The sequence below is a fragment of the Chiloscyllium plagiosum genome, unplaced genomic scaffold (assembly GCF_037043375.1).
Source record: "Chiloscyllium plagiosum isolate Xiang-an unplaced genomic scaffold, Cpla_swu_hap1 HiC_scaffold_5, whole genome shotgun sequence".
Taxonomy (NCBI): Eukaryota; Metazoa; Chordata; class Chondrichthyes; order Orectolobiformes; family Hemiscylliidae; genus Chiloscyllium; species Chiloscyllium plagiosum.
This window is the reverse complement of record NW_028270143.1, coordinates 90,797,591-90,808,629: the sequence shown is the minus strand read 5'-3', so window position 1 is coordinate 90,808,629 and position 11,039 is coordinate 90,797,591. Positions and strand designations below refer to the sequence as shown.

Sequence of the window (11,039 nt, the reverse complement as noted above, 5' to 3'; positions counted from 1 at the left end):
CATGTTAGTAACTTTTTAAAGGCAGAATTTCAATGATATAACTACTTGTACTTTAGTGTCTTCTTCAGTAAATGATTGACTTGTGAAATCAATCTTTAGATTGTCAGACACTATTTTCTTTGCTCCCATGACATAAGGCACAATAGGCTATTCCTGTCAGATGGCCATTGTGTGAAAATCTTGAAATTGAGTGATTGTAGGGCATTACAGCAGAGATTATTGGATTGTAATCAGCGTGGGAGTATTGGCAGATTCCTTTACACCTCTTGATGCCTGGAACTAGCCAACAAAGGAATGTGAATACAAACCTAGGATTTAAAAAAAACTCATTTATTAGTTTGCCCATTATTTAGTCTTAACATATCAAAATTAAAATTTTAATAACAACCATCATTACATATTGCAGCTATCATATGTCTTCTCAATCTGATGATTTTTACTGAGCGATTATATAGTCATTACTGAGATTAGCACTTTTTCAAACGACATACGATGTTACGGAATTAATTAATTAAAAAAGCAAATAGCAAAGGATAGCAGGGGAAAAACAACAAAATCAGTTGATTTTTGGTTGTGGGAAAGTTGCTCAGTTGTGTGTGATAGCTTTTCTGGGTATAGAAAAAGGATCCGGGCAGGACTTGTACTAATAGTAAAGTCCTGGGGAGTTGCTGAACAAAGAAACCTTAGAGTGCAGGTTTGTATTTCCTTGAAAGTGGAGTCTCATGTAGGTAGGATAGTGAAGCAGGCATTTATTACACATTCCTTTATTGGTCAGAGCATTGAGTATAGGAATTGGGAGGTCATGTTGTAGCTGCACAGGACATTGGTTAGGCCACGCATGTAATTCTAGTCTCCCTGCTATAGGAAGGATCTGAAACTTGAAGGGCTCAGAAAATATTTAAAGAATGTTGCCAGGGTTGGAGAGTTAGTGGTATAGGGAGAGGCTGAATAGGCTGGGGCTGTTTTCCTTGGAGCATCAGAGGCTGAGCAGTGACCTTAGAGGTTTAGAAAATCATGAGGGCATGAATAGGGTTAAATAGACAAGGTCTTTTCTCTGGGATGGTGGAGTCTAAACCTAATGGGCATAGGTTTAAGGTAAGGAGAAAGATTTAAAAGGGATCTAAGGGGCAACTTTTTCATGTAGAGGGTGATATGTGTATACAATGTGCTGCCAGTGGAACTGGTAGAACTGCAACATTTAAGAGGCATCTGGATGGGTATATGAATAGGAAGGGTTTAGAGCAATATGGGCCAAATGCTGGCAAATGAGACTAGATTTATTTAGGATATCTGGTCAGTATGGCTGAGTTGGACCAAAGGTTCTGCTTCTGTATTGTATGTCTCTATGATTAATAGATCCATCAGCTGCTGGGTTATAGACCCAGCTGTCCAGATCATTAAAATTTCTTTCACTTATTTTCTGATCAACCTGTTAAGATATGATATGGCACATCTCTGGAGTAGGTGTGACCTAAACCCAAAACCGATGTCTCAAATAGAGACACTACCACTGCACTGCAATGGAGACTAGCATTTCAGATATTATTAGTCAGATGCGTCAAGGGCAGAGGGACTTTCTGGCTCTGACTTTCTGCATCCCTAACGCAGCACTGTGCCTAAAAAGCTCTGAAAAGTGCTCATTAACCATAGGACTGCTTTTGATATTTTTAAACCAACCTGTTCAAAAATACTATCACACACACCTCTAAAGGCACGGTGGCACAGTGGTTAGCACTGCTGCCTCACAGCGCCAGAGACCCGGGTTCAATTGCCGACTCAGGCGACTGACTGTGTGGAGTTTGCACATTCTCCCCGTGTCTGCGTGGGTTTCCTGCGGGTGCTCCGGTTTCCTCCCACAGTTCAAAGATGTGCGGGTCAGGTGAATTGGCCATGCTAAATTGCCCATAGAGTTAGGTTAAAAGGGGCAAATGTAGGGGTATGGGTGGGTTGCGCTTCGGCGGGTCGGTGTGGACTTGTTGGGCCGAAGGGCCTGTTTCCACACTAAGTAATCTTATCTAATCTAATCTAAAGCAAGTGGGACACAACATGGTAACACAAGAACCCTTTAACTTTGAAATACTACTGCACAGCTTTGGATTTTTTAAAAAACTGCTACCAAATAATTTACAAGCACTACCTACTGGAGACAGTCCAACAGTAACAAATATAGGGGTGCTAGGGAAGAAACTAAATTAAAGTGGAATTCAAGGAGGAAACAATGCATTCCAACTCCTGAAGGCATTATGAATGTTGGTAGGCATCATGTGCTGTCTCCAAGAACACCTGGGCACAAATGTAGCCATGGAAGAGGGGTGGGCAGGCAAAGAGGAAATATGACTATGATTCCTTCCACAATCTGGACCGGTTGGGGGTTTCTTTAGCTAGGTCCATGAGGTGGCCCTCTAACTTGACTCCATTCCCACCTCTGAACTAGATGCCCTAAGGTCAAGTGCATGATGTTAAAATGCAACCAGAAGAATAATAAAAGGTGTTTCAAATAACTAAAGACAGTGTAACTGCCTACAACTGGTATAAACATGGTCCACTGACTCCACAGCACTGCAAAATAAATGTTTGGTCAGGAGTCTGTGAATTATCTTAGCCTATGGTTAGATGGAAGTGCTGTGTGCAACATCTTCCACCTCAGGTCCCCAATAACAAGTGAGAGAACTCGTGTGCATAGCCCTCCACAGGAGACCCATCCACCCAGCAATTAAACAATGCCAAGGCATGACCTGTAGGCAGGTGAAAGAGTAGTAGTGGATGGTACGTAGCAACACCACTGTGCCATGTGGAAGGACATGGAAGGCATTTCCATGAAGCTGTGGTTGTGGGCTGTGGACAGAGAGGCGCTCTGGAACCTGGCGTGATGTGGAAATCCCTCCGCACACAGCTTGGGACAGCTGACATAAAAATCATACCTGATCATTCTTCAACTAGTGTACTAACTTGGGTCTGAGCAGTCATTTTCAGGCAATGGATGGCATCAGCTGTAAGCTGGATGTCCACTGTTGCCATATTTGGCAATTTCTGTGCAACCGGCCAACATCCATCACCCAGTATGTCTCAGATTCTGGTCACTAGTGCCACCCTACCCTCTCTTCTGCCAATCACTAGAAGCCATGATGATGGCAGTGCTCTCAAACAATAGCTGCTTTTGCTGACAGTGGGAAGATACGTGTTGCAAGTCAGCCATGTTCTAGACATTGGCTCCTGGTAAAAGACAAGCAGCTTCTTGAAGATACTCGCAGTCTATAAACGAGAACCGCATGTCGTAATTTGAGTTCCACATCTGGCAGAAAAAAATGGGCTGCTAGGGCATGCCATCTGGAAGGCAGCTCGATGTAAAAGTATTGTAGCATTTTAAGAATCCAGGATTTTTCAAAAAAAAATTAACCAGTTCAAAGATATTATTACATACCTCTGCAGCAGGTTGGACTGGATAGGAAGGTAGGACATGACGACTGTACCACAAGGACGCTGAAACTGGCATTTTATATAACAAAACAGAAAGTTCTTTTTCCACCATCACCAAATTCAGCTGTGATGTGAGATTAGTATTTTGTTTAAAATTAAATTAATTTCTGCAGCTGTCACATTTGGATTTGAACTTGTCTCTTGGAAGATATAGGAATATACAGAAATTTGGGAACTGGGTTTAAAAACTCGAGGGATTTTAACAACTGTGATGTTAATGAAGGGAATGAGGGAATGTGTACACCAGATGGCTTTCTAACCCAACATGTTTCAAACAAAAAAGGTAACATTCTCTACTAGTTCTAGTAATAGAGAATTAGTCAGATCAGCGTTCAATGTAGTTAAAAAAGTAGAAACATTAGGTGGCTGCGTAGTACTAAGGTGGCCAATGACCAAGAGGAACAGAGACCAAAACATCCAGAAAGGTATAGAGATAGTCTTTGTCTGTGTCGAGAGTGATGAGATGCTGCTAATTTACATATCTCCAAACAATTTGTATTAAAAAAAATTGAGTGGATTAGAAATCTGTAAATGAAAAGCTCTTGCTTGTTTAAAAAGGTCTCAGGAAAAGAAACAGCAATGAGTAACTGCAGAAATTTACCAAAAAGAAAGTAATTATAGCTGTGCTAACTGAATAAGAAGTTTTAACAAAGACAGGTGTGACACTTCACTGAGTTTTGGGTATCTCTAATGTTAGAGAAGAAGGCTTGCATCTTTATTTCTGGTATTTTCAAGACAGTTTTTAAATAAAGAGCAACATTAATTGTATTAATTTCTGTATTGTAAACTTATATTTTTTGTTAAAAGTGCATTAGCAGCCTTGTTTAAATGTATGATGTCTGATGGCCATAGTAAACAAATAGTGAAGGTAAAATTTATGGTCTATCAAGCCTGATCTTGCTCTGAGTTCTGACTTGTACAGGATTACCTTCAGGTGAGATCATAACACTACCTATATAAATATGTAAGCTTAGCAACAGTCAGATAAACTCTTCCTGGTTGGTCAAGTAATGACTGTGTGGGGTTGTGGTGGTGGTAAGGTCTGAAACTGAGCAACATCCAGTATAAAAGATTTGCTTTTTGTTTGACAAAAAGGAAAATCATCTAGGGATAAGAACAAGAAAAGAGAAGCCATTTGTGTGCTCTCCTAGCCAATATCTGACATGAAAGTAGATTCCGCATTGAAAACTGCAGATTAGTGCCAGTTTAACGGATAACAAACTAATCTGGACTTTGTCTCAATAGTTGATTCAGGACAAAGCTTTGCTGGAGTCTGTTCATGCCTTAAACGGGTTCCAAGTCTCCCAAAAACTCACATAATTAATCCTATGTAATAACAAGTCCACGAGCAATACAATTATGCTACTGTCTCCAAATTTAAGTTTTGCATTACTTTTTTTAAGCACTGCAGCTCGAATTAGTCCCAGAACTCTATATGTAGCCTAATCAGAGCAAATTACAATTCCAAAATAGCCTTAGGGAGAGGGATGTGAACTAATTCAGCCAGAGCTAAATAATCTATTTCACATACTGTGTTATGCTTTTTGCATAGTGATCAAGGAATCAAATAATATTAATCACACTGAGTATTCCTATTAGCTACAACTATATATATTAGGAACAATGAGAATTTCTATAACTGGACCAGGCCTAGGAATTCTCAATCAAGGCTCTGTAGACAGAATTTGTAGGTAGAAACAGGTATCTGATCTCAACGATTGATGCACTGGGGTGAATCAACTTTTTTTTTTAAACATTGGTTGAGGACAAACATCCTTGGCACCATCTTTAAAAGGCTGTTGTGCATATGAATAAGCCCTGTTAATCCAAAGCTCTCCTGCATAGTTCCTAACATTTGCCCCACAGATGACAGAGAAAGATAAATTAGTTCCCCACTTTGAGGATAGGGACCCGGGAGTCCTGCTGGATCAGGTGATGCAGAGGCAGGGCAAGTCTTTCCTCTAGGACTAGGCAGCAGAGATCATGACATCAAACTGTGTCAGCTGAGTCCTAGGTTGTCACCTGGATCAGTACATCTCAGATGTTTGGAGAAATGTACAGGAGTGTAGGGAGAACGTTCTTCACTCTATTAGCATTAAGTGTCAACATCCTCTCTGAAGCCTCTCACTCACTTCTGCCTGAGAACTTCACCCTCCACCAAAGCTCATGTTCTACATCTCTTACTATTGGTTGCAATATCTTTCCTCACTCACTGACAGCCACCCAAACCCCTGACACCATGAACCCTGTGTGCCCTTAACTCTGCCTATTCACTCATTCGGAACATCTCCCAACTTGCACCAAAAAGTGAAAACTATGCCATCTGCTTTCATTTCTCTCATGCCCACAATAGGGCAAAAAGAGTCAAGATGGGTGGTGGCCCAACATTTAACTCTTCACCCCTGATGAAGAATGAATCCTGACGCTGTTTGGCCTGAGTACAAATGGAGTTCTGGGCTGACTGAGTGCTAAAGCCCCTGGATTAGTATCAGAGGCTGCCTTTGACTTACTGTGCTGGCTAAAAGCTCTCTCCCTTGATTTGACTCAGGACTGCTGACAACGATGACAAGACTGCTGACTTTGTGTCTGTGCTAAACAGCATGACAACATAGCAGTACTGTGAGGAACGTGATATCCCTGGCTGAGGAGCAAGGCAGGGATATGGTGGTAAGTATCCAAGTAGGTTCAAAGTGAGTGAGCACCAACAGAACTGCTCAGATACAATCTGGTCCAATCCGTGAGCTGGTTTCCTGTCCCAAAGGCAAAGGGCAAAGCTAGACTTCTACAACAAAAGCTGTTGTTGCCCCCGGAGGCATTGGAGTGCAGAAGTCTACTATAAGTGAATTGGAAATATATTATGAAGGTTTTTAAAGGTTGGCACATGTCAGATACCAATATCAATAGACCTAGGACTTGTGTGGCCTGCACCATTGGTCTCTGGTGTCTAACATGAAGGTCCTTCAGGGCAAGAGGCGAGCTGAAGTCACTTGGTAACCACTTTGACTTCCGTGACGAGAATTCTTGGCATCTAGTTTGCTTGTGGAAGATGGCAGATACAAAGTTACATATTAATGAGGCAAGATGAGCTATTAATAAGGTGGTTAACGTTAAGTAATCACCCTTCATAGACAACTTTCCATTGCTTAGCGAGAATCTCACTTCAAAACGTGGCACTTCTTTAAAGGATGCAGCAAGTTGTTCCCAATATCAAGATCGATTTTACTACACTTCTTACATGATTCTACCAATTTCACACCATAGGTGATGTCACTCATGTCCTGACAACATTCAGTACCATGTTTTGATTATAGATACAAACATACATCCATAAATAATAATATTGGTTGTGCTCTCTTAATTTTGATTTTTTTAAAAAATCAATACAAAAATACACAGAACCTCCAAAAAAGTTTATTTGTGGCTCACATGATAAAAATATATTAGTGTCTTTCAAGCTTGAAGTTATATTCTGCGAATTATTTTCATGCTTACAATATTTTTTTGAATAGGAGCCCAGAACTCCATTTGTAAAACTGATTATAATAATAATGTGCTTTGATAAATGGGATCCTTAATTTAAAATCAATATTAAATTGCTATTAGATAACCTTGAGACATATTTTCTTCAATTTGTAATTTTATTACAATGTAATTGAAAAAATATTGCACTTACTTTGTACAGTCTAATTTGTACAACTATTAACAGCATTGATAGGAGTAGACTTCACAGTGGTAATTATATATAAATAAAGTTACATGCAGAGAAAGGATATGTAAAAGCTGTATCTAATGGATGAGTCTCAGTACATTAGTGTTGGGTTATATAATCTCAATTTTACCAGATACTTCAAAAGTGCTGGAGATAAATCAAATTCTATGTCCATGTCCACCATACATGGCTTTTTGCTAAACAATAAACTGCATAAAAGAAAAAAATCCATCTATTGGCCGTTCCAAAAGAGATTATCAATGGGTTAAAAGCATTCTGTTCAACTGCAAAAACCAGGGGTCGATATTATTTGTTCAGTAGCTGTAATATGCACGTAAAATCAATTTTATATCCTTTGAGTTACTGACCATATGATAGGAAAGTATTACCAAATTGCTTCTAAATTTTTTTTTTAGTGCAGTCACTATTTGCTGACAAACTCAACAGCCAATGTACACAGTAGGATCCCACAAAGAGCAACTGAGCAGATGACCAGATAATCTATTTTAGTAGTATTGGGGAGTGGGAATGTTGGTCAGGCATCAGAATTCGTTGCTGTTCACAAGGTCTTACTGTACAATGCTAGCAAGGGATTTGTTCAAAGTACATTAAGGTGCAACGTTTCAATTGAATTATTTCTAGCTAAAACACTAGAAATTAAGCATTTTAAGTATTTTTAACATGCAGATTTTCCCCAGTTTCTTTCCAAAATCAATTTTAGCTATATTGCAAGCAGCTAAAGCGACTTACATTCAGTTAGATACAGCATTTACTATTAAGATGATAGTGCAGTGTTTGTTCCATAAATTTAAAATGAAACCAAAATCAGGCCATATAATTTAAAGATGATTGTTACATTAATCCAAAATTAACTAATGCTATTTGGTTCAAGTATCTGTATGTTGTAGCATTTAGTGATGTACAGTGTGCAGGATGATTTTAAAGCAAAATGCACATCATTGGACTATGTTAAGGTAAAACACCACTAAATGAATAAATCCAAATGATCATGTCAGGCTCTCCAATTTTCTATGTTTGCAGACTTCAGAGTGCCTTTGTAATTCCAGGTGGATACCTAGTTCAGTTTTCTGAAATTTAAGACAGGAGATAAAAATCATTCTACTTGCACTCATTTTGAATGAGGAGAAACTAAAAGAAGGTATTCAAAATTACCTCTTCCTCCTTTGAAAATACATATGCACAAACAGCTGGAGGACAACAGGCCAAAGAATTGCAAATGCAATAGTTCGGCCAGACACATCAAAAGGCCACCAGGACGATGTCTGGATGATGAAAGCAAACAAAAAAACACCAAATATAATCTTTCATTATTAAAAATCTGATATTTCTCAAACAGAAATAAAATCTTATGCACAATAACAAACTTTACAAGAACCAATATGGCAAAGTGGATTGCTAAACTGCATAAATAAAATCTATAAAGTTATTAAATGAAATTATCACCATGAAGAATCATTAAGGTTATTATTTCTGAAAATATTTTTATTAGAAAATGGAACACTGCAGATCAAGTTTTAAAAACCTAACCATGTTTCCTCAAAGCATTTACAATTGATTATTTTAATATACAATGATGAAAAAAGTATTTACCTTATCACCTGCAGTATGTTTAAGCTTTGAATGGGCATCTTCAGACTTCACCTGAGAAGAAGGAAGCCTTTCTTAATAAATAAAAGGTATCCCAAGGTTGTGAGGGAAATCAGAAAAAAAGCTTTGCAAAGTTATCTTTCTGGAAATTTCAATTATTGATACAACACCACACCAAACTAAATAAACATAAATTGGTATGACTAGGTGAATGGGGAAAACTGGAATATTGAGTTCAATGTAAACAAGTGTAATCCTTTTTGAACCAAAAAAGCATAGATCAGGGTACTCTTTTTAAGATAGTGAGATGTTGAATACAGTAGGTGTCTAAAGAGACTTTAGGGTTCAATTCATAGATCTTGAAAATGTCACCAACAGGTGTAAAAATAACCAAGAAAGTTAATGGGATGCTGGCCTTAATATCATGAAGACTGAAGTATAAGAATACAGAAGTAATGCTGCAGTTATACAAAACCCTGGTTAGACTCCACATGAAGTGCTGAGGCAGATCTGGATTTAACACCTTAGAAGGATATATTGGTGTTGGAGGGAGTACAATGTAGATTTATAAGAATAATACCTATACTTTGGGGTTAAGTTTTGGGGACAGATTCTACCAATTAGGCCTGTTTCCTCTAGAATTTAGAAGGTTAAGGAGTAATCTGACTGAAATCTTTAAGATAATAACAGGAAAAAACAGGTTTCCACTGGTTGGGGATTCTAGAACTAAGAGACATAGTCTGAGAATTAGGATCAGACCATTCAGGAGAGCTGTGAGGAAGCAGTTCTACTCACAAACAGTGATAGAGGCTTGCAATGCTCTTCCACAAACAGCATTGGATGCGGAATTAGTTGTTAATTATTTCAACAATTAATCTCAGATAGGCTCTTGATTCAGAGAACCAGGTAATGTTCTAGGGACGAGGGTTCAACTTTCACCATGACATTAGGGAATTTGAATTCAATGAAAATATGGAATTGAAAGTCTAAAGGTGATCATGAAATTATTGCCAATTGTTGGAAAAATCCATTTGGTTCGTTTACGTCCTTTAGGTAAAGAAATTGCTATCCTTACCTGGGCTGGCCTACACGTGACTTCAGGCTGACAACAATGTGATTAACTCTCAAATGCTTTCTGGGCAATTAGGTGTGGGCAATGAATGCTGGCCTAACCAGTGACACCCACATCCTCTGAATGAAAAAAAATAAAAGCCAAAGATAGGTTATGGAGGATCCATGATCTCATTGAATGGCATACTCCTGTTTCTTTCTTCCTATGAATGTTCATCTTGAGACATTCCTAAAGTTAACAATTAACAATAGTGCCACAAATATCTGGCAATGACTATCTTTAACAAGAGAGATCCTAATCTAATTGTCCCTTGACATTCAGTGGTATTACTATCACTAAAACCCCAAGGATGTTGGTAGTGGGGAATATCATTGAAATAAATTTATGTAGACTAACCATATAAATACAGTGGTTATAAGAATAGGTCATAGGCTAGGAATACTGCAGTAAATAACTCACCTCCTGACTCCTCAAAGCCTGCCCATGATCTACAAGGCTCAGAAGTGTGAAGGAATACATCCCACTTGCCTAGACGGGTGCAGCTTCAACAACACTAAAGAAACTGAACACTATCCAGGACAAAAGCGCCACAAGATTAGACCGCATTCACAAACATTCATTCCCTCCACCTGTGACACTGGGTAGCAACTATGTGTGCCATTTACAAGCTGCACTGCAGAAATTCACTAAGGCACCTTACACTGTACTGTCCAAAACCACAACTACTTTTACTGAGAAGGACAAGGGCAGCACTTATATAGGATCACTACCACCTGCGAGATCCCCTTAAAGCCACTCACGATCAAGACTTGGAAATATATTGCTGTTCCTTCACAGTTAATAAGTCAAACTCCCTCCCCATTGACATTGAGAGTCTAACTGCAGCAAGTGGACTGCTTGATTTCAAGAGGGTAGGTCATCACCACCTTCTCTAAGGCAACGAGGAATGGGCAACAAATGGTGGTCCAACCAGTGGCCCCCATATCCATGAGTTAATTTTAAAAAATCTTTTTTACACATTTCCAACTCTAAAGAAGCAACACTCATTGACTGATATCTCCTTCCTTCACAAATACCATTTTGTAATTGTAAGTTATCTATTTCCTCTCTCTTTTCTGGAGAAACATTGTACACTTTTTACTGATGGCCTAATTATTACTCTGAATACAGCTT

The 11,039-nt window shown here is 38.8% G+C and overlaps 1 protein-coding gene across 6 annotated transcripts in view; it reads right to left on the bottom strand.

Moving 5' to 3' along the window:
- Nucleotides 1-6,872: 6,872 nt before the first annotated feature.
- Nucleotides 6,873-11,039, bottom strand: part of acbd5a (acyl-CoA binding domain containing 5a) — a 79,908-nt gene continuing 75,741 nt past the window's right edge. For all 6 annotated transcript variants that reach the window (XM_043690533.2, XM_043690530.2, XM_043690529.2 and 3 more), the window contains 3 exons: nucleotides 8,798-8,848; nucleotides 8,360-8,469; nucleotides 6,873-8,274 (listed from right to left, as the gene is read on the bottom strand). In XM_043690533.2, coding sequence (XP_043546468.1) covers nucleotides 8,262-8,274; nucleotides 8,360-8,469; nucleotides 8,798-8,848 — 174 coding nt within the window. In that variant the 3' untranslated portion in view covers nucleotides 6,873-8,261. The remainder of the gene's footprint in view (nucleotides 8,275-8,359; nucleotides 8,470-8,797; nucleotides 8,849-11,039) is intronic.